This window comes from Dunckerocampus dactyliophorus, chromosome 1 (assembly GCF_027744805.1).
Source record: "Dunckerocampus dactyliophorus isolate RoL2022-P2 chromosome 1, RoL_Ddac_1.1, whole genome shotgun sequence".
NCBI lineage: Eukaryota > Metazoa > Chordata > Actinopteri > Syngnathiformes > Syngnathidae > Dunckerocampus > Dunckerocampus dactyliophorus.
In genome coordinates, this window is record NC_072819.1 from 8,452,425 (window position 1) to 8,479,680 (window position 27,256).

The following is a 27,256-nucleotide window of genomic DNA, read 5'->3' on the forward strand; positions in this document are numbered from 1 at the left end:
TTTAGCCTGGCAACAATAAAAGGCCACTCCAAAATGGGCTTATATTTTTGTTGAGTGTATATACAACATACAACATGCACACATATACAGTGGCGTGAAAAAGTGTTTACCCCCTTGCTGATTTTTTTTTTTTTTTTTTTTTTGCTTGTCACATTTAAATGTTTCAGATCATCAAACAAATTTAAATATTAGTCAATGACAACACAACTGAACACAAAATGCAGTTTTTAAATGAAACCTTATATTAGTAAGGGAGAAAACAATCCAAACCTGCATGGCCCTGTGTGAACAAGTGATTGCACCCCCAACTGCCTTGAGAGCCATTATCCACAAATGGCGAAAACGTGGAACAGTGGTGAACCTTCTCAGGAGTGGCCAGCCAACCAAAATGACCCCAAGAGCACAGCAACGACTCATCCAAAAGGTCACAAAAGACCCCACAACAACACCCAAAGAACTGCAGGCCTCACTTGCCTCAGTTAAGGTCAGTGTTCATGACTCCACCATAAGAGAGACACTGGGCAAAAACGGCCTGCATGGCAGAGTTCCAAGACGAAAACCACTGCTGAACAAAAAGAACATCAAGACTTTGCCATAAAACATCTTGATGATCCCCAAGACCTTTGGGAAAATACTCTGTGGTCTGACAAGACAAAAGTTTAACTTTTTGGAAGGTGTATGTCCCATTACATCTGGCGCATTTCAATGCCGCATTTCAGTAAAAACATCATACCAACAGTAAAATATGTTGGTGGTAGTGTGATAGTCTGGGGCTGTTTTTCTGCTGCAGGACCTGGAAGACTTGCTGTGATAAATGGAACCATAAATTCTTCTGTCTACCAAAAAATATTGCAAGAAAATGTCCGGCCATCGGTTTGTGACCTCAAGCTGAAACGAATTTGGGTTCTGCAGCAGGACAATGATCCAAAACACACAAGCAAGTCCACCTCTGAATGGCTGAAGAAAAACAAAATGAAGTCTTTGGAGTGGTCTAGTCAAAGTCCTGACCTGAATCCTATTGAGATGCTGTGGCATGACCTTAAAAAGGTGGTTCAGTGTGGCTGAATTACAACAATTCTGCAAAGATGAGTGGGCCAAAATTTCTCCACAGCGCTGTAAGAGACTCATTACAAGTTATCGTAAATGCTTGATTGCAGTTGTTGCTGCTAAGGATGGCCCAACCAGTTATTAGGTTTAGGGGATAATCACTTTTTCACACAGGGCCATGTAGGTTTGGATTTTATTTCTCCCTTAATAATAAAAAGTTTCATTTAAAATTGCGTTTTGTGTTCAGTTGTGTTGGCAATGACTAATATTTAAATTTGTTTGAATATCTGACAAAAATCTGACAAACATGCAAAAAAATAATCAGGACGGGGGCAAACACTTTTTCACACCACTATATACTGTTATGCACATAGTACACAAAATGTGCAAGTAACAAACAAACATAAGTACAAAGCACTCGTAACCTTGCAATTACAGTCGTCCCTCATTTATCACGGCAAACGGTTCTAGACGCAACTGCGATAAGTGAATTTCCACAAAGTAGAATGAAATATTAATAGATTTAATATTTTTGTATGTATGGCATAGAAAACCTGTTTATGACCTTCTAAATACCATTTTTAACTTTATTAGAGCCCTCTAGACATGAAATAACACCCCATAGTCACCTTTACACTCACATTACCCAATATATCACATATAACCTGAGAAAATAAGACATATTAGACATAAATCAGATCACACAGACTTACACGTTAGCAGGTCCTTGTTTTTTTTTTTGGACAATGTACTTCCTGCGGTGGCTATTGCCTCATCAGTGTAATGTAATGGCGGCTTTCAATTACTTTCCACTTGTTTTATCCAATATAGTAGACATGATAATAAGGCATTTAAGATGTAAATAAAACTGCTGTTTATGGGTGTCACAGACAAATGTGTAGAGGACTGGAAGTGACGTTGGAGGTCCAGAGTTGAGGTTTAGCTTGTAGTGGGTTACGGCTCCAACAGTAGCCATGTTATTATTATGGTATTATTGTGCCTGTTGTGAGATTATTTAAACCTGCATGCCTTTTCTGGCAATCATATCTAAGGGGCGACATGGCTACGTGGTAGAGTGTTCTACCAAGTGTCTACCAACCTGAAGGTTGTAGGTTCGATCCTCCATCCTCCCATGTCGAATTTCCCTGGGCAAGATACAGTTGCTCCTGATGCTGCATCATCGGTAGATAAATGTGCCTTGGAGGTGGAAAAGCACTATTCACTATTCACTATTCAAGTTTACCATCTAGTGCTTGTCTCACCGAACACCGACACCTTGTGGCCAATGTAGAATGCTATATTTGCAATTAGAATGCTCCTTCTGTCTTCTATTTGTAATTTAATTGATTTAGTTAGTTCATTTAGCCATTTTTATGCTAAATGCAAGAGTTAGTACAATTTGCTTAAATATGCATTTTTTTTTACCAATAATAGCCCGTATTCAACCACAAACTGCAATAATTTATTATTTAATTAGTTTTAATTAGGAAAAAACACGATAGAATGATAGAATGCAATATCTGAACTGCGATGCAGTGATGAACGTCTGTACACCACTTTTTTAATTACACTTTGGCTTTTGACAAAAAAAAAAATTATTACATGTTTTTTAAAAAAAATTTAATTTATTTGGATTTTTTAAATGATTTTACTTCTAAAAAGTTGTTCATAAAAGTTTCACTTTTGCATGATTTTTTTTTTATGAAAAGATTTTTTTGTTGTTGTTGAAAGTATCACATTTGCATCTCACAGCAACTCTGGCGCGTTCCAGGACTGCTGGACAGAGACAAAAATATATTTTTTGGGAGTGTGCGGGAGTCCACTTCAGTGCATTTTAGCTTCATCCTGAAATTTCACCCGAAAACAGAATATTCCCAACTTTTAGTGAGTAGTGTATGTGATGATGTATCTGGTCTAGGTTCTGTCCAGCACCAAGGACGCCTGCTTTGCCTCAGCAGTGGAAACTCTGCAGCAGATCAGGTTAGTCCTGTTTGGCGCACACTGAAACTACATTCACTCTGTTCCTTCCCTCTGTGTGAGCTTTCCTTTTCTTGCTTGTTTGCAGCACAACATTCACGCCATCCGACAAGTTGCAGGTGATCCAGCTGACCTTCGAGGAGATCACCAAGGAAGTGCAGTCACTGCTGAGGCAGGATTTCCTGTGGTCAATGGACGACCTCTTCCCTGTTTTTCTCTACGTGGTGCTGCGTGCTCGGTCAGCTCCAGATCTATCTATCTAATACTGTAGATGCTTAATTGGGAGATGGAGATCATCTAACTGTTCGCTGTTGTCTGACAAACTAGAATCAGGAACCTCGGCTCAGAAGTAAACCTGATTGAAGACTTGATGGACCCAAGTGTCCAGCATGGAGAGCATGGAATTATGTTCACCACTCTGAAGGTAAACATTGTTGGAATTTCTTGCTGATCCATTTTTGTTCTGTGACGTTCCCTGTCCTCCTGCAGGCCTGTTACTACCAGATTCAGCACGAGAAGATCACATAACGCAGCAGGCGTCGCTGTTTCTCCCACAACACCCCATCGCGGAGGCTGTTTTAGACTGACACGCATACACGGCCGCCAATGGGGCGCCAGGGATCAGCCGACGTCATCGAGCATTACATCTGCCGCCGACGCGGGCACACCCCCATCCCCGGCCACACCGAGCAGCTGCCGTGAGTGTCGTTACTGGCACGGATGCGCCGTTCCGTATTGCGAACTGAGTGCGACACTTGCCTTTTTCTTTGTGCCAACAGACTTCATTTTACCTCCTGGCTTCATTTTCAGCCCATCAAAAAATTCACCAAAACTATTATCACCAACAACAATCATCAAAACAATTATGCACAGGGTGTGTCGACAGGGTTATCCTTGATAGTTAATGAATGAATGAATAAAACAAACAGGGAATCAGTACACCTTTAGCTACATAAAAATGGAACCAAACTTTACTTTAGAGCAGTGGTTCTCAATTATTTTCTCTCATGCCCTTCCACCCCTTGGGGACAGACATGTTTTCACGCCCCTCCTGATTTGAAGTGCTATTGAGAACCTGATATTTATTGATTAATCTGTACAAACCACTGTATGTGTTGCTGGCACCAGCATCGTTCAAGCATGAATAAAGACACTAATACACCTGCCAACCTTAAAGAAATGTTATGTTTAGTCCCCGCTGTCTCTCACGGCCGTCTCCCCCAACACTTCACCGTACCCTCCCCACTATTTGAGAAGCACTGCTTTAGAGGATAGAGGAAGTTGACTCACCTGCACCAAACCTAAACACTGTTCAAGCTTTGTTTACTGATGTTTCCTTGCTCTTATTAATGTTTTGTCAGGGTGTGATTTGCATCTCCTGTTGTCATGTTCTCAAAGGGCTTTAGAGGATTTCTAACCCCTTTTTGTCTTCTCTGATCATTTCATAGTTCAAGTGAACATCTTTGATTGCCACCGACTCAATCTCAATTTTTAAAACTAATTTAACATTTTTTCCAACTGTCATGTCACTTTTTTTTTTTTACATGATTTCCACCGACACTCATTTAATGTTTTTTCAACACTAATTTCACGTTTTTTTGACTCTCATGTAGGCCTGTCACGATAACAAATTTTGCTCGTCAATGATTGTCCTACAAATTATTGTCGATATTGGATATTATCGACCTTTTGGGAGACGTTTTATGTGAGTACGTCGTATCAAAAGCAAATTTCAGATTTTTTCTTATGATTGACACAGGCTCTGTATCCACTCACTAGTCGCCCCGCCTCCACAAAAAGGCTGTTCATTCCACTATAGAACCAATGCGCACAGACATGCCGAGTGAACTCTTTTTTCATCCAGCCTCTGTGGTTTAGAGAGACGAGGAAATGAAACACAAATGCGCATGTCAATTTATTGAGGCTGGCATAATTATTGACCTCTATTTTTTATCGTTCGATTTATCGATTATCGTAATAGGCCTACTGTCATGCCACAGTTTTTGTCACGATTGGCACCAACACTCATTTCACGTGTTTTTGACACTCATTTCACATTTTTTGTCATGATTGGAAGCGAAGCTCATTTCACATTTTTTCGACACTCATTTCACGTTTTTTTTTTTACTCTCATGTCACAGTTTTCCTCATGATTGACATCGACACTCATATCACAGTTTTTGTCATGATTGGCGCCGACAGTCATTTCACATTTTTCCGACACTCATCTTACATTTTTTTTAAACTTATTTCGCATTTTTTCTCATGACTGACACCGACAATCATACCACTTTTTTTAGCATTTTTGTCAGTTTACCGAGGCCGGCATAATTATAGACTTTGTTTTTCTTTATCGCTCGATTAATCGATTTATTGATTATTGTGACAGGCCTACTGTCATGTCACAGTTTTTGTCCTGATTGCCACCAACACTCATTTCACACGTTTTTAACATTCATTTCACATTTTTTGTCATGATTGGCACCGGCACTCATGTTACATTTTTTTCAAACTTATTTCATATTTTTTTCTCATGATTGAAACCGACACTCATACGACTTTTTTATCATTTTTGTCAGTTTATCGAGGCCGGCATAATACATCATAATGCAGTTTTTGTCATGACTGACACTTATTTCACATTTTTTTCTTATGATTGCCACCGACACTCATTTCTTTCAACACTCATTCACGTTGTTTTGACTCTCATGTCACAGTTTTTGTCATGATTGGCACAGACACTCATTTCACGTTTTTCTTTCAACAATCATTCAGGTTTTTCGACTCTCATGTCACAGTTTTTGTCATGATTGGCACAGACACTCATTTCACACGTTTTCGACACTCATTTCACATTTTTTCAACACTCAATTTCCACGTTTTTTGACTCTCGTGTGACAGTTTTTGTCATGATTGCCACCAACACTCACTTCACATATTTTCTCATCTTATCAGTATGGACTGGCGCATAGTTAAGATATAACGCTGGTGTGAAGTTTCACCAGTGCTGTGGTGAATATGACTTTAAGGTTTGTTGCTGCTAAACTTAAATGGATTTGTTAATGAAGCAGAATGTTCCCCATGGAAACTGAGGCTATGTGACATTAATTCATTAATTCTGTCAGTATTTTGTTGCTGCATCCATGTGCAACACTTGTTGCCGTGTAAGACATGACAAAAGGCAAAGCATTAAACAGAACTGATGTTTTGTCCACTGTTGAATTCTTTGAAGTGTTAAATGTTGGGTATGATTCAGTGACTCATTAGGAAACAAAGCTGTAGGCTGACTGATGCTCAATGATATAATGTTTTAAGCTTTTGCACCTGAATAATGCTGCCTGTGGAGCCGCCTCCTCTTCCAACAGCTCTGGCTGAAAGAGTTAAGAAGATTTGTCAGCTCCACAGCAACCAACGAGGGAGGGAGGGGGTGCAGGCTTCCGGTGGGCAGAGGCAGCAGGCTCTCTTGCGCGGGATTAAGTAGGATCGGGAGAGATTAGAGCTCTCTCACTTCTCGTAGTTGGACGACAGTGTGGTGCTTGGTCCTCTGTTGAGTCTCGATTTTACCAGCAAATATTGTTTTCTTTCTGCAACTGGACTGATGCAAGAGGCGACAACATCTGGAAGATAGAAGCCGGTGGCATCCTTTCAGATTTGGACGTGGAGGTAAACTTTCACTTTGATGCATGATTTACATTCATTTTAATACGTGAGCAGTTATCATCTTGGACATGTCCGTTTAAGATTTGACAGGCTGACCCTTTTTTTATTTTCATTAACAACCCATAAAGGATGGAATCAAATATGCTAGAGTTGAGTTGATGCTGTCTTGTACCTCTTGCTCCCAATACATGAGTGTTATTACGGGCCGCCATTAACCCCTGACCTTTTCACACTGACAACCAGCTCAAGACGGGATTACCATCAGGAAAAGCAGTCGGATGTCACAGAAACCCCCCAAAAGTAACGTAACGTGGCGTGTGTCACTGCTAAGCTGCTCCGAGGTACTGTATTGTTTTTGTTATTGTTATGAAACATAACCGTCTTCTTGTTCTCAGACTCGTCACAGCGTTTAAAGGTGGAGGGTTCAGCGAGCATGAGGCAGGCGGTGGAGGCTCAGGTGTTAAGCCCTCACTGTGAACTCGGAGAGCATGGTCCGTGGGTAGAACAGAGTGCAACGTTTTAGTGCATTAGCGCAGCACTTGCACTCTGATGCTCTAACCATACGTTTGTGCGTGTGTGTGTGTGTTTGTGTGTGCGCGCGTGCACGTCACAGGCCTTCGTCAGATCCTGACAGATGTGGTGGAGGAGGTGAGGCGCACGCTGAATCAGGACATCGACGGAGCAGAGATTCTCCAGAGTCTTCTCAATGCCTCCTGGTTGCAGTCGCTGCTCAAGGTGCGCCCTCACACACACACGCACACACACACACACACAATCCCTGCTTTGACACACCAAGAGTCACAATATTACTCTTACAACAGGTTTATGAGTGTCTTCAAAGATACCTCCGAGACTCCCCAGAGCCGGCCTTGGACTACGCCTCTGGACTCTCATTTCAGGTTTGCTTTGGTGTGTTGGTTCTGCTGCTGGACTTGTTTCTCCCATCTTGTCCTTGTCGTTCCTGTGCAGCTGCTGATTGACATCAAGGCGTTACCTGGATGCTCTGAGGAGGCCAAGGAGCTCGACCGACTCCTGCGACAGCCGCACTTGCAGGTAGGGCAAGTGACTCGAGAACAGGAGCAGGCAAATTACGGCCCGCCTGAAGTTTCTAAATGATTATTTTGGTAGCCGGCAACATTACTTGCAATGCTCTTGTGGCGAATTGGAGTCACACAGGAAGGAGTCAGAGTCCAAAAATTCGCCTACCCACTTCACCACGAGGGCATAAAAATAAGCATCCACGCACAATGCACATGTCAAAATTACACCCATATATTCCTGCCGCAAAGCATGCTGGGTTGCGGCAGGAATATACGACACTCCCAACACATTGCCATGTTTGTCGCATTTTTGCTGTGTTTTTGCTTGATTGCAAAACAAGTGGAGGTCGTCCGAAGTAAACGAGGTGAGACGTCTTAAAGGAAAGCTGCACTTTTTGGGGGAATTTTGCCCACCATCCACAGTCATTATGTGAGACACGAACACGTATGTCTTTCTTTTTTCTGTGCATTCTAAAGATATGAAAACAGATTTTAAAAAAGACAGCTCATGACTGCATGTGTGGGAACCACTTATTCCGCTTATAAAGCCTTCTGGAAAAAGCCTCCAAAAAATGCTCCATTTACATATACAGTAATGTGACTTGCATATTAACTAAGCTACAGCGACATTGTTATTATTATTAACATTGTTACACTGACCGAACTACGTTACTGGCACACTGACACTGACAGAACACACCAGCTAGCTACTAGCCGACTAGCAACAAGCTTCACCACAGACTCGGCTGCAGCGCGTCACAACGCCTCACATCACTATAAAAAAGATAAGGTTACATATTTCAGCTGACACCACTGCTGCTGTGTTTTTAGTTCTGAGTTTGGAAAAGTTAACACTCGGTGTAGCGTACGTTTCTTAATTGCTCATGTGAAGTCAGTGCGCCAAGAAGGAAGTTCCGGTAATGCTTAAAATGGCCAAAATACGCAAAATAGTGTAAGTGTTACATGTTATCATGAATGTACACGTTACTACGTGGTCACAACATGGATATAAAGCCATAAGATTCAAGATTCAAGAGTTTTATTGTCATATGCACAGTAAAACAGGTAGTTATACTATGCAATGAAATTCTTATTCTGTTCATTCTCACAAGAACAGAAAGAAAAAACAAGAAAAAGAATAAGAACATAAGAAACATAAATACCAATAACTAAAGCAACAACAGAAGAGACATTAATACAAATAAATAAATAAATAAAGTGCTATGAGTGTGTTGCGTGCGGCGTGTGTGAGTGCTTCGTTGAGAAGCCTGATGGCCTGTGGGTAAAAGCTGTTTGCCAGCCTTGTGGTCCTGGACTTCAAACTCCTGTAGCGTCTGCCTGACGGTAGGAGTGTGAATAATGAGTGTTGTGGATGTGTGCTGTCCTTGATGAGGTTGTGTGTTCTGCGTAGGACTCTAGATTTATAAATGTCTTGCAGTGAGGGGAGGGCTGCCCCAACAATGTTCTGTGAGGTCTTGATCACCCGCTGGAGTGCCTTCCTATCACGTGTTGTACAGTTACCGTACCAAACAGTGATGGAGGCGGTAAGGACACTTTCGATAGTGCATCTGTAGAAGCAACTCAGGATTTTGGTGGGCATGCCAAATTTCCTCAGTCTTCTCAGGAAGTACAGTCTCCTTTGGGACTTCTTGATAATTTGTTGGGTGTTGTGAGACCAGGTGAGGTCATCGCTGATGTGTGTGCCAAGGAACTTGAAAGTTTTCACCCTCTCCACCTCAGTCTCATCAATAAACAGGGGTTTATGCGGCTTCTTTTCCTTTGTTCTTGGGTCGATGATCATCTCTTTAGTCTTATCTGTACTGAGAAGGAGATTGTTATCATGACACCAAGCTATGAGGTCCGCCACCTCTCTTCTGTATGACGTTTCAACACCACCAGTGATCAGGCTGATGACTGTAGTGTCATCTGCAAATTTAATGATGCTGGTGTTGTTCTGGGAGGCCACGCAATCATAGGTGAAGAGCGTGTAGAGGAGCGGACTCAGCACACACCCCTGTGGGGTCCCAGTGCTCACAATTTTTGAGCTGGATGTGCGATTGTGGACTCTGACTGACTGGGTGGGGCCTGCCTGTGACTTTGTGGGGTTTGACTGTGTTAAAAGCAGAGCTATAGTCTATAAATAGCATTCTGACATATGTGTCCTGGCCCTGTAGGTGAGAAAGGGCTGTGTGGATGGCAGTGTTGACTGCATCATCCGTGGACCGGTTCTGGCGATATGCAAACTGTAGAGGGTCCACAGTGGCCGGGATGCTATTTTTGATGTGGGTCATGACTATCCTTTCAAAGCACTTCATAACAATAGGAGTGAGTGCTATAGGGCGATAGTCATTTAAGCAGGTCACGTTGCTCTTCTTGGGTACGGGCACTATGGTGGTGGACTTAAAGCAGGTCGGTACAGATGCTTGTGCAAGCGACAGGTTAAATATGTCAGCAAGCACATCAGCTAGCTCTGGTGAGCAAACCCTAAGTGCACGTCCTGAGATGTTGTCTGGGCCTGCTGCTTTTCGTGGGTTTGTTTTGTTTAGAACCCTGCGCACATCTGCTGATGTCACCATGAGAGGTGAGTTCTGTGTGCTCCCCAAGTCCAGCCACCCTCTCTGCTCACCAGGAGTTTGGGTGTCGAAGCGGGCATAGAACTCGTTCAGCTCGTCTGGAAGTGTGGTTTGGCTGGACGTGGCTACGCTACTCCGCTGTCGATAGTCTGTGATGTGCTGGAGCCCCGCCCACATGCGCCAAGGGTCTGAGGTGGAATAGTAGCCCTCCAGCTTCTGTCTGTACTGTCTTTTGGCCTCTCGTATGGACCTCCTCAGGTCATATCTGGCCTTTTTGTAGTCATCAGCGGTGCCCATGACAAATGCAGTCGAACGAGCACGTAGCTTAGCCCTTACATCACAGTTCATCCACTGTTTTTGATTAGGGTATTTTCTGTAATACTTGGTGGTGGTAACAGCCTCTATATATGTGCTAATGTAGCCAGTGACAGCAGACGCGTATTCATCCAAATCAACAGTACAATCTTCCCTCCCCGCTGCAGTTTTAAACACATCCCAGTTTGTGCAGCCAAAGCAGTACTGAAGTACTTGATCAGTTTCTTCATTCCACACTTTAACAGCTGTACTTACAGGGGGAGCTTGCTTGAGGAGTTGTCTGTATGTTGGATAAAGGAATATAGAGATGTGGTCAGCCTTTCCAAAGTGGGGTCTTGGAACAGCCTTCAAAGCACCTTTCATGTTGCTGTAGACTTGGTCCAGGATGTTATTTTCCCTCGTGGGAAACCTTACATGCTGGTAATATTTGGGGACCTTGTTGGAGGTTTTTGGAAGTGTTTTAATAGCGTTTGTAGGCAGCATAGTTGGATCCCATTATGTCCAGTCATGAGCTGTCTCTTTTTATCTGTTTTTATATCTTTATAACGCACAGAAAAGCGAAAGACGTATGTTCATGTCTCACGTAAGGATTGTGGTGATTGTGATGGGCAAAATTCCAAAAAAAGTACAGTTTTCCTTTCAATCGTCAATGTTCATATAATAAGGCAAGGGATGTCCAAACATTTTCCAGCGAGGGCCACATACTGAAAAATGAAAGGATGCAAGGGCAACTTGGATATTTTATAAAGATACAGTTGTGTGAAAAAGTGTTTTCCCACTTCCTGATATCTTATTTTTTGCACACTTAAATGTTTCAGATCATTAAACAAATTTGAATATTAGTCAGTGACAACACTACTGAACACAAAATGCAGTTTTTAAATGAAACTTTTTATTATTAAGAGAGAAAAAAATCCAAACCGACATGGCCCTGTGTGAAAAAGTGATTGCCCCCTAAACCTAATAACTGGTTGGGCCACTCTTAGCAGCAACAACTGCAATCAAGCGTTTGTGATAACTTGCAATGAGTCTCCTACAGCGCTGGGGAGGAATTTTGGCCCACTCACTTTTGCAGAATTGTTGTAATTCAGCCACAAATATTTTTGTAGTTAGAAAACTTGTTTATGGCCTTCTAAATACGTTTTTTAACATTTTTGGAGCTCTCTAGACATGAAATAACACCTCTATAGTCACCTTTACACCCCTGTTACCCAATATAGTAGACATAGTAGAAGAAAATAAGACATATACGGCATGAATAAGACATAATATAAACTCACATGGTGATCTACTGACCAGTGTAGAATACCACATATCATCACAACGTCTTTGAATGCGTCTTCTGAATGCCTGATATTTGGATTTTACTTCATTTAGCCATTCTTATGCTTGAAAATGCTTGCGTATTCAACCACGAAACAGCATGATTAATTAATTAATAGATTTTTGAAAAACCGTGATCGCTGCAAAATTCAAAGTGGCGAGGGATTACTGGACATAACTATTTGTTAACCCAATATGGCCCAGGAATTTGCCCACCCCTGCTCTATGGAAGCTTTTGTATTCAATCATTTTTGCATTTGGCATCTCTATTTGTCCAACGGTACAACGTTTTGCATGTTCTCCAGGCTTTGCTTTCTGCGCACGACAGCGTGGCCCAGAAGGACTACGAGCCGGCGTTGCCGCCGATGCCAGCTGATGTTCCGGATGACGAGGAGGCCACCAGGATCGTCTGCCTGGTCAAAAACAAGCAGTCCCTGGTAAGCAGCAAAGACAAAACTCTGATTCTTACAAATGAGGTTTCACTTTAGACCCCAGAACTGGATTGTATCCAGTTTGATGCACGCTATTTATCAGTTTGTATCTGTTTAGAATATTTATCAGTCATGCCAATTTCTGCATGCAAAATCAGCTTGGCTCAGCACGAGTGAGGATAAAGGCAATAATATGCCTGGCGATTTGGGCAACTTGAGCCTTTTTTATCCACAATATTTTGCTTGTCAGTGATGTTGGGAATATTTCTAACACTAAAATGTATTGTGGTGAGAAGATCAAATGTTTGTATTGTTCAGAATGGGACCGCCTTCTCGGAATAAGTATTCCACAAGTAATAAATGTTCCTTCAGTTGTTATATCGTCTAAACTATTAAAGAAATCTGATTAGCAAAGTACACAGTGACTTTCCGAAAACCTGCGTGTGTGTGCTTGTGTTGTGAGGTTGCATTCAAATGATCAGTAGAAACTACCAGAATCAAAAAAGAATCACAATCATTGCGGAAATTTTGAATGGGCCTGCCTGCCTGCTCCCATGTTATATGCATGGTGTGGCCTGAAGGGTTGGTTCCTAATCAAATGGCCGTTTTCAACTTTGGTCGTCAATGACGTTGCCATGGTTATACAGAATGTTACCAAATATAAATAGGGCTCTTTCTGCCATCGAGACCTATCTAGTGATATAACACGTTTTAGGATTCTTTACAGGATATGGCCTGAAGGGCTGGTTGCTTATCAGGTGGCCCATTTTCAACTTTGTTCGTCAATGACGTCGCCACGGTTACACAAAGTGTTCCAAACTGTGAATAGCACACTTCCACTCATCGAGACCTTTCCAATGATTTAACACTTGTTGGGGTTTGTTGCACAGTATGTGCTGAAGCGGGGTTCCTAATCCAGTGGCCGGTTTTCAACTTTGTTTGTCAATGACGTCGCCATGGGTCCACAAAATGTTACATAATATGCATAGCATACTACCTGCTATCAAGGTCTTTCCAGTGATATCTGTGGGGAGCTTTGCATTAGTTACGGCAGAACAAGATATAGTACTAATAAATATTAGAAATAGTATGAGGAATAATAGAATGGGATGCTGTGCTTGGCTTTGCAGACCCATAATTACATACATATACATAGACTCTATGTTTAGATATTTTGGCTCGAACAAATAAATACACAATCTGTCTGTTTTGTGCGCAGCAACTTTTATAAATGAGGCCCCTGAGCTTGAAATATTTCTTTCCTACATTGAGTTCCTCTGTTGTCTAACAGCTTTGCCACCATCTGAGTGCTTGTCCGCAGCTGCCTGCCATGGCAAAAAGCCCCAGAGCAGGGATCCGCAGTCGCTGGGACACGCTGAGGCGTCTGACGCGCCAGAGGCTTCACTTAGAGGGCGCGCTGGGCTCCGGGCGCATCCCCAGCCCGCGTGAGACTTATTCAGCAGTGTGTAGCGTGCGCAGAGGGAGCTACCCGCCAGCAGAGGCGCTCTGTCACCAAGCGCTTTGGCCCCGCCGTCCGCCTTGCTGCGCAGCCATGAGTAGCAATAGCAACGCAATGAGCCGGTGTCGACTTTGTTACACAAACCTCCTCTGGCAGCAAAATGTCAACCACTCAGCTCCTTCAGTCTACAACTCTGTTCTGATTGGTAAGACAAGATGTCCATCATCCATCACCAGCCACGCCCTTCCTTCATCATCCATCACTTGCCGTCATTGATTGTTCATGTTTTTTCTCTTTGGAGACAACTTCATTGAAGAGATAGATGGCAGAAATGAGGATGAAGCAACTGCGCCACCCATTCAGGCCCCCAGCATGCCCCAGCGGTGGGCTGTTTCCCCTCCTGGCCTCTCCCTGCCCTACTACGCCAACGTGGACCAGTCCCTACAGCCTAGTCTGCCTCCAAGGCTAAGAAGCCAGAGCCCGCGAAGCCGCACGGCGCCCCCCAGCCCCATGTGCCCCCAGCGCCTTGTAAAGATCCCTCGGGTGCCCCCTGTGGAGCTCGCCAAGCAGGAGAGTCTGGATGAGCTGCGGAGCACCGTGCAGCTGGCCGCCAGCTCCATGGAGAACAGCACCAAGGATATCAAGCTCCTCGGGGAGAAGATGGCGGCTGCAACCGACCGCATGTCTGAAACCGTCCAGGACAATTCCCAGGCTTTAGTCGTCCTCAGCCAGGTGGTGGAGCAGCTGCAGGTGCGCCTCACCGCCTCACCGGCGAAGGGTGCAATCGCTGAGCAGTATGCGTCCCTGAAATCCATGCCATGGGTTGTGTCGTCCTCGTCCAGTTCCCTCAGCAGCTGCCCGGACGAGCCCTCCACTTCCGGGGCCACCAGCTGTCTGTCAGGGGCCTGCCGCGGGTCGCCCCGCTGGAAAGGCAAGAAACCGCCTTTGACTAACGGCACCTCGGCCGAACCCAAAGAGGCTGTGAGAGGAAATCACTCTCAAGGGAGGAAAAAAGGGAGGAAGACGGCGACGTGAGAGGCCGACGAGAGCAAAACATCCACCTCTTTGCGTTGGTTGGATATTTATTTTATTCCATCTCAGTCTCCATCATTAAGGACCACTTCATGCCTTTCTGTGTCCCTTTTCACTCTGTTCATTTGTGTTTGCTTCCTTCCACCACCCTGGAGTCAGTCTGCAGTCTTCATTGACCCATCACTGGACCTCCATTGTGCCTCCGTTGCGCCTCACTCGTCTTATGTGGTCTCCCTGTTTCTGTCCTAGGGGGCAACGATAAAGAGAAATGACATCACCGGGGAGATTTTTGTGGCTCGGGTGATCCACGGAGGCCTGGCCGATCGTAGTGGTGAGTTTTTGATGGTCATCATGTATTACCCATTTATTGATTTGTTGATTGTGAGCAGGTCTGCTGCACGCGGGGGACCGAATCATTGAGGTGAATGGATTTCCTGTGGATGGCTTGGAGCCGGAACAAGTCATTCAAGTTGTGGTATGTTGTTGGAATCCAATCCAGGAATGTTCTCATTTGAGAGGCAGGGAAAAGCTCTTTATTGGGACAGACAATAACCAACCAAAACAGAACTCACAATGAGCAGGACAACTACTACTACTACTGGAGGATAATAAACTATGTTAACTCTAAACATGTACTTTGAGCAGCTCTTTAGAAAAAAGTGCCACAAAGCATGCTGGGAGCTGGCATCACTCCTGTCGGCCCACGTTCTGAAAGAGTTAACATACTGGTTGTTTACTATCCTCCACGAGTAGTAGTAGTTGCCCTATGTGTGTCAGGATCTCATTTACACGGGCGACCTGGCCAATAGGTCAGCCGCACACGTCATCATCAATACAAAATTGAAGAAAGTTTAAGGCAATAAATGATCAACAATTAAAAACACAAGCATGGCTCATCGGTTTCCTTGTGTGTAAAATAGAACGAAAAGCTTTGAGTGGGGGGCAGCATAACAAAAAGCCCCAATAAATCAACATCATCCAATGTGTATACCTCCAGGAGTTCACGGAGGGCCACGGTGGTAACTGAGGCGACCACAACCAGTAACAAAGCGTAACGCACAATGATACACAGTGTCCATTCCCCGAACACATTTTAACACTCATGCACAAAACATCAACATAATCAATTAACAACAGAAAAGTTGCAAAGACAAGATATTTCCAAGCTCTGAGGGGAAAAACATGATTTATTTAATAAAATCCAAGTTTCACCTGCAATTTACGGACCAGATTGGCAATGTGAGCCTGGAAGAAGAGTTCTTGGTCAAGCAGAAAGCCAAGATACTTTTAAAACCAGTTTCAAAGATTGTAAAATGAGTCAGAATTGGTTTGAAAGCTGTCTGTAAAAATTCTAAAGCCTGGGCAAGTGAGGAAGAGCAGCAATAATAATAATAATAATAATAATAATAATACATGAAAATAATACTAAATAATAATAATAAATGACTGTGTCATCGGCATAAAGGTGATACAAGGCATTTGATAAGTTATCACACAAGTTATTGATGTTATTGATGAATATGCTGGGGCCTATCCCAGATGACTTCGGGCGAGAGCCGGGGTACACCCTGGACTGGTCGCCAGCCAATCGCGGAGCACATATAGTCAAACCATTCACACTCACCTTCACACCTATGGACAATTTAGAGTCGCCAGTTAACCTAAAATGCATGTTTTGCGAGTGAACAGTTAAAAGTGGGAGGAAAGCGGAGTACCCGGAGAAAACCCACGCACGCACATGCAAATGGGAGAACATGCAAACTCCACACAGAGATGCCCAACGGAGATTGGAACCCAGGTCTTCCCGATCTCCTGACTGTGTGGCCAACATGCTAACCATTAGGCCACTGTGCGGCCCTATTGACATGAATAGTAAACAAAATTGGTAGGCTGAACCTTGAGGTGCTCCTGTAGGGATGTTCAGAAAACATGAAGAGGAACCAGCAAATTGGACACACTGCGTTCTGTTTGTTAGATAGTCTACAAACGTAAACGAGGCAAGCGAGCCGGCCTGCATGCTAGGCTAAAAGCTAGAGCGACGAGGCCACCGCTACCAAGCCTGCTGCTAGCCAACGTCCGCTCTCTTGAAAACAAGATGGACGAACTACGAGCAAGGATTACAGCTCAACGTGAGATCAGGGAATGCTGTGTCCTCACCTTCACAGAAACCTGGCTGACGGAGGATATACCGGACTCGGCGATCCAGTTGGAATCATTTGCTGCTTACCGGGGAGATCGGACTTTAGCGTCTGGTAAACACAGAGGTGGCGGTGTCTGTGTTTACGTAAACAAACGGTGGTGCACAGACGTACAGACGATGGAAAAGCACTGCTCGCAGGACATTGAGCTGCTGATAGTGAAATGCAGACCTTTTTATTTGCCTCGTGAGTTTAGCGCTGTGTATTTAACTGCTGTTTACATCCCACCACGAGCTAACACTGCTAATGCACTAGGCCTCCTGCATGACATCATTGATAAACACGAGACCAAACACCCAGACGCTGTATTTATTATATCTGGCGATTTCAACCACTGTAACCTCAGGACTGTCCTCCCCAAATATTACCAGCATGTGAGCTTTCCCACAAGGGAAAATAACATCCTGGACCAAGTCTACAGCAACATGAAAGGTGCTTTGAAGGCTGTTCCAAGACCCCACTTTGGTAAGGCTGACCACATCTCTATATTCCTTTATCCAACATACAGACAACTTCTTAAAAAAGCTCCCCCTGTACGTACAGCAGTTAAAGTGTGGAATGAAGAAACTGATCAAGTACTTCAGGACTGCTTTGGCTGCACAAACTGGGATGTGTTTAAAACTGCAGCGGGGAGGGAAGATTGTACTGTTGATTTGGATGAATATGCTTCTGCTGTTACTGGCTACATTAGCACATGTATAGAGACTGTTACCACCACCAAGTATTACAGAAAATACCCTAACCAAAAACAGTGGATGAACTGTGATGTAAGGGCTAAGCTACGTGCTCGTTCGACTGCATTTGTCATGGGCACCGCTGATGACTACAAAAAGGCCAGATATGACCTGAGGAGGTCCATACGGGAGGCCAAAAGACAGTACAGACAGAAGCTGGAGGGCTACTATTCCACCTCAGACCCTCGGCGCATGTGGGCGGGGCTCCAGCACATAACAGACTATCGACAGCAGAGTAGCATAGCCACGTCCAGCCATACCACACTTCCAGATGAGCTGAACGAGTTCTATGCCCGCTTTGACAGCCAAACTCCTGATGAGCAGAGAGGGTGGCTGAACCTGGGGAGCACACAGGACTCACCTCTCATGGTGACATCAGCTGATGTGCGCAGGGTTCTAAACAAAACAAACCCACGAAAAGCAGCAGGGCCAGACAACATCTCAGGACGTGCACTTCGGGTTTGCTCATCAGAGCTAGCTGATGTGCTTGCTGACATATTTAACCTGTCGCTTGCACAAGCATCTGTACCGACCTGCTTTAAGTCCACCACCATAGTGCCCGTACCCAAGAAGAGCAACGTGACCTGCTTGAATGACTATCGCCCTATAGCACTCACTCCTATTGTTATGAAGTGCTTTGAAAGAATAGTCATGACCCACATCAAAAAGAGCATCCCGGCGGCAACTGTGGACCCTCTACAGTTTGCATATCGCCAGAACCGGTCCACGGATGATGCAGTCAACACTGCCATCCACACAGCCCTTTCTCACCTACAGGGCCAGGACACATACGTCAGAATGCTATTTATAGACTATAGCTCTGCTTTTAATACAGTCTGCCCCCACAAACTCACAAATAAGCTCCTCACACTTGGCCTGTCTCCCTCCCTCTGTAACTGGGTGTTTAACTTTCTCACAGGCAGGCCCCAGTCAGTCAGAGTCCACAATCGCACATCCAGCTCAAGAATTGTGAGCACTGGGACCCCACAGGGGTGTGTGCTGAGTCCACTCCTCTACACGCTCTTCACCTACGATTGCGTGGCCTCCCAGAACAACACCAGCATCATTAAATTTGCGGATGACACTACAGTCATCGGACTGATCACTGGTGGTGTTGAAACATCATACAGAAGAGAGGTGGCGGACCTCATAGCTTGGTGTCGTGATAACAATCTCCTTCTCAATACAGATAAGACTAAAGAGATGATCATTGACCCAAGAACAAGGGAAAAGGAGCCGCATAGACCCCTGTTTATTGATGAGACTGAGGTGGAGAGGGTGAAAACCTTCAAGTTCCTTGGCACACACATCAGCGAGGACCTCACCTGGTCTCACAACACCCAACAAATTCTGAAGAAGTCCCAAAGGAGACTGTACTTCCTGAGAAGACTGAGGAAATTTGGCATGTCCACCACAATCCTGAGTTGCTTCTACAGATGCACTATCGAAAGTGTCCTTACCGCCTCCATCACTGTTTGGTACGGTAACTGTACAACACGTGATAGGAAGGCACTCCAGCGGGTGATCAAGACCTCACAGAACATTGTTGGGGCAGCCCTCCCCTCACTGCAAGACATTTATAAATCTAGAGTCCTACGAAGAACACACAACCTCATCAAGGACAGCACACATCCACAACACTCATTATTCACACTCCTACCGTCAGGCAGACGCTACAGGAGTTTGAAGTCCAGGACCACAAGGCTGGCAAACAGCTTTTACCCACAGGCCATCAGGCTTCTCAACGAAGCACTCGCACACGCCGCACGCAACACACGCACACACTCATAGCACTTTATTTATTTATTTATTTATTTATTTATTTGTATTATTTGCTTGTATTAATGTCTCTTCTGTTGTTGTTGCTTAATTTATTGGTATATATGTTTATGTGTTTATGTTTCTATGTTCTTATTCTTTCTCGTGTTTCCTTTCTTTTCTTGGGAGTATGAACAGAATAAGATTTTCATTGCATGGTATAACTGCTGTTTTACCATGCACATGACAATAAAACTCTTGAATCTTGAATCTTGAAACCGAGTAGAAGCCTGGCTTGAGATACCAATCTTGAGCAGTATATCGATTAAAAGCTTGTGATCGACCGTAAAACCTGAATAAAATCATTTAAAACTTTTAAGGCAGGAGTAACAGCACTATGCTTCCTTCTAAAACCAGATTGACAATTTGTGAAAATGCCATTAGCGTCTAAAAAACTTTTAATTGTTCACTAGCAATTTTTTCAAACATTTTAGCCAGGACACAAAGTTTAGAAATCGGTCTATAGTTATTCACCTCCGAAGGATCACCACACTTCAGAAGACGAAGCACAAAGGCCAATTTCCAGACTGGGGGAATTTTATTTGAATTCAAACTCAAATTAAAAATGTAAGAAAGCAGCTTTGCAATATAGTCGGCAGCCAATTTGATTTAAAAAAAAAAAAAAAAAAAAAGGAGGGGGGGTCCACATTAAAAATTTACTTATTTAAGTACATATTGCAGGGTTTATTTTGCCTAAATGAAGCATTTTCAAGCATAAAAATGGCTAGTTTAAGTAAAATACCAATATAAGGCATTCAGAAGACACATTCAAAGTTATATGTAGTATTCTACACTGGTCACTAGGTGTCAGTAATGTTACATTAATGAGACAATAGCCTCCGCAGGATGTACTGTCCAGAACATCCAACCATCCATCTTCTATGCCGCTTATCCTGACTAGGGTGTTGGGTATGCTGGAGCCTGTCCCAGCTGACTTTGGGCAAGAGGCAGGGTACATCCTGGGCACATATAGACAAACAACTCACATTCATACCTATGGACAATTTAGAGTCGCCAGTTGACCTAACATGCATGTTTTTGGAATGTGGGAGGAAACCAGAGTATCCGGAGAAAACCCACACACGCACGCATGGGGAGAACATGCATATTCCGCACAGAGATTAGAATCTAGATCTTTCAGATTTAACATGGCCAACATGCTAACCATTAGGCCACCGTGCGGCCCTGTCCTGAACAGGAAGTAAAAATAAAAGAGCAACAACAAGGAACTCCCAATGCTAATGTCTGTGGATCAGAGGTGTCCAATATGCGGCCTGTGGGGCCATTTATGGCCTGCGGCACTTCCTAAAAATACAATTAAACAAGAAAACCAAAAAAAAAACAACAGCAAAAATGGGACAAAAGAGCAGTAGTTTTACAAGAACAAATACAAAATATTAACTCTTTCAATACCAAAGACATAGTTATATGTGTTTAGAAACCCAAACAAATAAATGTTCAACGTTAATCCAATTCAAAGTAATATGCATTCATTTGATTCCAACCAGCAGGCCAGAGCGCAGGGCACCATCATGTTCAAAGTGGTTCCTATCACCGACAGGCCAGTTCACCATCACACCATGGTAAGTCATGACTCCCTCACGACTTCCTGACACACCTGGCAACATCCCCCGACGCCATATTGTCGCACTGCAGCTCTACATGCGAGCGATGGTGGACTACAGCCCGCAGCAGGACCCCACCATCCCCTGCGCGGACGCGGGCATGACCTTCAAGAAAGGCGACGTCCTGGAGATCGTAGACCAGACCGACGCCCTCTGGTGGCAGGCTAGAAAACTGCCCAGCAGCGCAGCCTGTGCGGGGCTTATCCCGTCCAGCAACCTGCTCAAACGGTCAGTTTTGCCCTCGGACGCCGCTACGTTCAGTCATCCTGACTTTCACGTGGATCTTCACAGGAAGCAGCGGGACGCCTTGTGGTCTTACCAGCTACACGCCTGCATACACACACGTAAGCTCACCCTGTCAAGTTTCCTTTCACACGTCCACACAAACTAAACATGTCTCTTCATCACATGCTTTTCTGAAGTGAGCACAGTGGAGGAAGGTATGGCTCGTTTGCCACTTGGAGGGGAGGGTCAGTATTTGTTGTGTATTTGTTGTGTTCACGTGCTTTTCCTTCCCACAGAGGAGGACTTGATGGCCATTGATGAGAAATGTGTGGAAGCAGGTAAATCGTCACCTGTACCATGAATGCGATGGGAAAAAAGGACATTTGTGAGTAACTCTACTGTCTTTTCTCTCCGCTAGATGAGGAAGCTTTTGAATCTGGTAGGTAAGTCTTTATTAGATGAATCTGCGTTGCCTTATGTTCACGCTGCTTCTTTCTACTCATTCTTTTTTATCTGCTTCTTTTTATTTGCTTTCTGATGCGGAATGTCAGAGGAACTCCGTGATGGTGAGATGTTAAACATTTATTTAACAATCCGGTCAATCCGTTTAGCCGTTTAGAGAAGAAGATTGTCAGTGATGCTTAATGTGGCCTCATCCATAAAAATGTGTGTGGAAATCTGACTAAAAGTCTGCGTACGCCAGAAACCCAAAATGTGCGTACCTACAAAAATATTCAGATCTAAAAAAAAAAAAAAAAAAAAGTGGCGTACACACGCAAATGCGCCTCAAGTTACGCCCTTTCCACGCCTCCACTTCGCCATAGAAGGTCAATGCAAAGTGACTCATGAAAGTGGCGTCCATATTTAAAGAGCCTTGATTGCGTTGGAATCACGGCTGGTGGGAAGACGACGAGGACGAAGAAGCGGGCTTTCACGGAAACGGAGGTGGAAATACTGGAAAAGGTGTCATATTTGGAAGACGCAGCAGTGGCGTAGCAAATAAAACAAACATTGAGTGCTGCCATCTCTGTGAATGATGGAACAGGGGGCCAACCAAGGCAAAAAAAGATGTTGCTATTATAAAAAAGACAAATGTTGCTATTGATCTTTACTGGCTTCCATTGCATGCTTATTTCTAACATGATTTCACGGCCCCACTTAAAATGTGTGTCGCCTTTTTGCCATGTATCCAAATGGTGTGTACCGGTGCGCACATTCTCACATGTTTTTATGGGTGACATACTTGCCGTCGGAAAAGGCCGAAACAACTTTTCGGCCCTGTTTTGTGCGTAAGCAAGCTTTCTAGGTGAGGCCCCTGGACATTTCTTTCACAACGTGTCCAGAACTGCACTTATTCTGTGGCTGTGTCTCAATTGGCACACTTACGTACTTCCACTATTTTTTACATTTTATTTTATTCATTTATTTATATTTAGACTTTTTTTTGTGATGTAAAAAAATATATACATTGTATATTCCGTATTTACACTGTATTTTTTAAAATAAATTTATATTTTAATTTCAATGTTTTTTATTGATATATATGTTTATAATTGTTATAAAAATATATTTCCAACTTACATGTTTTTTTACTCATTTATTTTTTTAAGTTTTCTAATTTTTTTCACACAAAAAATACATTTTAAACAGAACTAAAGTAAAATAAAAAAAAGTGTAAATAAGGATTATATTTAAAAAATCATAAATAAAAATTAATGTAAAATATAAATACATGAATAAATAAAAGTAAATACGGAATATATATATATATATATATTTTTTTTTTTTTTTCAGCATATACAGTATATATATATATATATATATATACATACATACATATTTAAATAAATATATAATATTTATAAAAAAGATATAAAAAATATATAATATATTTAAAAGTGTAATTACAAAATGTAAAAAACATATATACTTATAAATAAATAATTAAAAGTAAGTATTAAATAATTGTAAGAAAGGAATGTATTTTTTTATCCCAAAAAAAATGAATGAGCCAGGAAAGGTTTTTTTGGGGTGGTTTATTAAATTCTAACTATTTATATTTATATTTTATATTATATTCTGTATATACACTTAGCATTTTGAGTGCATAAGTGCGGAAGTACCCAGTATGTTGCGCTCAACACGCCCCAAACGATGAGTGTGCAGCTACGGATCCTAACCACCCCCAGTTGTCGCAATCTTGGCTTCGTAGCGGAAGGAGAGGGACTAATTTGAGTGGTTGCGATTCAAAATTAAAAAGGACAGAAGAAGAGGAAGTGGATAAATTTGGGACAGCACTACACTGTCAAAGTCTGCGTACTGAAGAACTAAGTACACGGTGTACACAGCATACTAGTACTTATTGAAGTATACTGATGGAAGCGTGTTTTCTTTTTGTCTCCCATTTGTGTTCCTGTCAATCTAGAAGGGGATGACTTGAGCAGCAACTTTGTCGGCGTGTACTTGGGTGCGTCTTCAAACTCTCATCTGGACTTTAATGGTTTAAGGTTTTTTTTATGAGGCTTTAAAAGTAGCATTTTTTTTCCACAGCTGGGTTCCGGCACAGCTTGCGCCTGTGTCGCAGGCGGTCTCACAGTGCTGGCCTCACGTCCTGCCCCGCCCGCTGCCCCAACAGCTGCACCAGTGCCCCCATCTGTGCCTATGAGGAGGTGGTGCGCTACCAGCGCGGCGCCCATGATGCGCACCGTCTCGTTGCCCTCTTGGGTACCTTTTATTCCCTCTAAGCGACATGTTTGGAAAATGAACCTTTGTTTAACAACTCTGGCCTGCCTGCCACAGGTCCGTCGGGCGTGGGTGTGAATGAACTCCGCAGGGGCTTGATTGAAATGAATCCCAACACCTTCCAAGGAGCGGTGCCTCGTACGTGACGGCCTGTCCACTTGCCTGAGTGACAGAAGAACACTGCCGCCCAAACGTCTGATGACGATTTGTCTTCTCCTCCGTCAGATACCACAAGAGCACCCAAAGGATACGAGGAGTCTGGCAGAGAATATCACTTCACCAGCCGAGAGGTCTTTGACAACATGGTGCACAAAAGCAGGTGGGACTTTTCAGTCCGATATTGGCACAGAATGATACCGAGACATCGGTATCATTTTTTTTTTATGTAAATATCTGTATCGGTAATGAAGTGCTGGATGATATCTGTAAGAGAGACAATATCAGGCATCACTTTTAATAACTGGAAATATATGCTCATAGATGACCACGATGATGCTACAAGTATACGAACATGTAGCAGAGATGTGAGAGTCGTGAATGAGTTGTTAAAAAATGAATCGCCACTCACAGCTACTGGGCTCTGTTGACTCGTTCACTTACAGTACTACCGCTAGCTAAATTAAACAAGGAAAACAGGTGACTCTGTGACAGGTGACTCGAGTTAATCCCGTGCTCGATTCACTCCAGTGAATGACTCATAAGAACTTGAGTCAGTTAAGGAATCGGGGTGTCCATCACTAATATGTTCCATGAAAGTGGTTTTAAAAATCAGGTGCTGTGTCTCAAACGGAATACTTCTGTCAGTACACTCCAGTAAGTACACTATGCACACTGTGTACTTAGTTTCTGAGATAGATACTTTATTGATCTCCAAGTGCGCATTTTGGTACTGCAGTGCTGCTGTCGTACACTTGGGATATGACCATTGCAATATTCACTTTTTCTTTTTTTTCTCCTTTTTTTTTGCAACCACTCTACAGAGCATTATCGCCAACATTTTTGATCGGCCAATAAAATATCCCCCAGATTTTTTTTCCCCCACTTCTCAATTTTACAAAAAAATGTAAAAACTCACTTTTTTAATTCGCTTTTTTGTGTTTTTAAATAAAACACGTATAACTAACATGGCTGCCACTATTTCACGTTAGTCTCTCCCCTTCCGCTATGTAGCCAAAATGGCGACGATTCAGGGTGGGAAGTGTCAATCACTGCACACTTGCCGTGCTGGCTGCTTTGAGTCCAACACCCGGATACTGAGTGCACTGACTCAAAAGAGTAAGTACAGAAGTACGCAAATTGAGACACAGCATGAGTTATCAGGATTTGAAGAGGAAGTGCTAATTGTTGTGTTGGTAACTGGAGCACGAATATGTATTTATTACGGAAATATTGAAAATAATCACCAAAAATAAATAAATAAATTTGAAAACATAAATAAATAATTACATTTAAGAAACAGTGTAAGTGTAAGTAGGCATGGAATACATTGAATATATTTAAAATCACAAAAATACATTTGGAAAATTATAAATAAGTAATTACATTTAAAAAGAGTGTAAGTTTAAGTATGGGCGATATATGTTTTTAAAAATCATAAAAAATAAGAAAATGTAAAAAAGTGTAAGTATGCCATTTTTAAAATCCCAATAAATAAAAAAATTGTAAAAATATCAAAACATGCATGTTAAAAAAAATTAAGTGTAAGTACAGAATCTAAATTATTATAAATATTACATATTAAAAATACATTTAAAAATGTAAACATTTAATAAATACCTAATAAAAAAAGAAATAAATAAGTAAATGTAAAAATATAAATAAATGAATAAAATAAAAAATCTTTTTAAAGCGTAAGTACGGAAGTGCACACATTGAGACGCGACATGACTTGTCAGGGTTTGAAGAGGAAGTGCTAATTGTCGTGTTGACGTGCAGGTTCGTTGAGCATGGCGAGTATAAAGGGAACGGATACGGCACGAGCAGGGAAGCCGTGAAGGAGGTTTTAAACAGCGGGAAGACCTGCGTGATTGACATTGGAGCAAATGTGAGTGGATGACCATTGACCATGCTGACGCTGAATGACGGTGACTTTTCCAGTGGATTTTCTCACTTGCCTTTGACGCGTTCAGGCCATTCAGGCGGTGAGAACACATGACCTGCGGGCTTACATCGTCTACGTGAAGCCGCCGTCGCTGGAGCGACTCAGGCAGACGAGGCGGAACTCTTTCATTACCACCGAGTACTACATCAACCGCCCCTTCAAAGTGGTTATCGTGCCCGTTTCATCATTCAGTCTGTCATCTTTTCAAACTGGCACAGGTAGGATTGTGAGGTTCACCTGTTTACTCCAACAGGACGAGGACTTCCAGGAGATGGAGGAGGCCGCCCACAAGCTGGAGTTGCACTATTCACAGTTCTTCGACCATGTGATTGTCAACGATGACTTGCAGGAGTCCTGCGTCCGCTTGCTGACGGCGGTCCAAAGGGCGCAGGATGAGCCACAGTGGGTCCCTGCCAGCTGGATACGACCTGCCTCAGACTCCTAAGAGATGCGCACAAGCTGTTAAACCGTTCCAGAGATGCAATTTACGACAAAACATGGTTTACAGACAATATTCTTTCAATTCAACACAAGTTCATTCCGTTATGTTCTTCACTTGCTCATACCTGGCTCTCAAATCGAACACTTCTATCAGTACACTTCAATCAGTTTGAATCTGCTTGAGTCCTAGTTCTTCCTTGCAGCAGAAGGCGAGGGACTAACTTGAGTGTTTGCAATCCACAGTTAAAAAGGAGGAAGCGGGCAATCGTCATTCCGCTGTAAGTGGGCAACGACAATAACGGATGTGGGACAGCATGACACTGTCATAATTCACTCACTCAGGAACTAAATATGCAGTGTACTTAGTATACATATTGAAGTGTAAGTACACAAGTGTACGAATTGAAATAATAGCCTATAGCTGCTCACTCACCGTTATGGGTGTTGTGAGTGCACCACCCGCACTGCATTTTGCTGTACTTCTCGGTGTGCTAATATGGAAGTGCGCAAATTGT

The 27,256-nt window shown here is 43.0% G+C and overlaps 2 protein-coding genes across 12 annotated transcripts in view; both read left to right on the forward strand.

Annotated features, from left to right (window-relative positions):
* Positions 1 to 6,236, forward strand: part of als2b (alsin Rho guanine nucleotide exchange factor ALS2 b) — a 28,191-nt gene extending 21,955 nt beyond the window's left edge. For all 3 annotated transcript variants that reach the window (XM_054782417.1, XM_054782429.1, XM_054782438.1), the window contains 4 exons: positions 2,966 to 3,027; positions 3,113 to 3,262; positions 3,352 to 3,448; positions 3,514 to 6,236. In XM_054782417.1, coding sequence (XP_054638392.1) covers positions 2,966 to 3,027; positions 3,113 to 3,262; positions 3,352 to 3,448; positions 3,514 to 3,552 — 348 coding nt within the window. In that variant the 3' untranslated portion in view covers positions 3,553 to 6,236. The remainder of the gene's footprint in view (positions 1 to 2,965; positions 3,028 to 3,112; positions 3,263 to 3,351; positions 3,449 to 3,513) is intronic.
* A 265-nt stretch (positions 6,237 to 6,501) lies between these two features.
* Positions 6,502 to 26,752, forward strand: mpp4b (MAGUK p55 scaffold protein 4b). 9 transcript variants are annotated; one of them, XM_054780553.1, is made up of 22 exons: positions 6,515 to 6,687; positions 6,813 to 6,984; positions 7,080 to 7,175; positions 7,298 to 7,419; positions 7,506 to 7,583; positions 7,654 to 7,737; positions 12,241 to 12,372; positions 15,107 to 15,188; positions 15,247 to 15,332; positions 21,116 to 21,190; positions 21,264 to 21,460; positions 21,524 to 21,576; positions 21,655 to 21,672; positions 21,754 to 21,795; positions 21,876 to 21,896; positions 22,009 to 22,023; positions 23,883 to 23,924; positions 24,008 to 24,181; positions 24,257 to 24,337; positions 24,425 to 24,518; positions 26,135 to 26,243; positions 26,329 to 26,752. In XM_054780553.1, the coding sequence occupies exons 2-22, from the start codon at positions 6,963 to 6,965 to the stop codon at positions 26,743 to 26,745; spliced, it is 2,040 nt and encodes a 679-aa protein (XP_054636528.1). In that variant the 5' UTR covers positions 6,515 to 6,687; positions 6,813 to 6,962; the 3' UTR covers positions 26,746 to 26,752. The 9 variants fall into 9 exon arrangements, 7 of the variants coding, with proteins under 7 accessions (XP_054636528.1, XP_054636526.1, XP_054636530.1 ...); XM_054780557.1 differs by having other exon boundaries at positions 6,516 to 6,984; positions 26,329 to 26,463; positions 26,554 to 26,752; XM_054780558.1 differs by having other exon boundaries at positions 6,516 to 6,984; positions 21,119 to 21,190; positions 26,329 to 26,463; positions 26,554 to 26,752.
* The last annotated feature ends 504 nt before the right edge of the window (positions 26,753 to 27,256 follow it).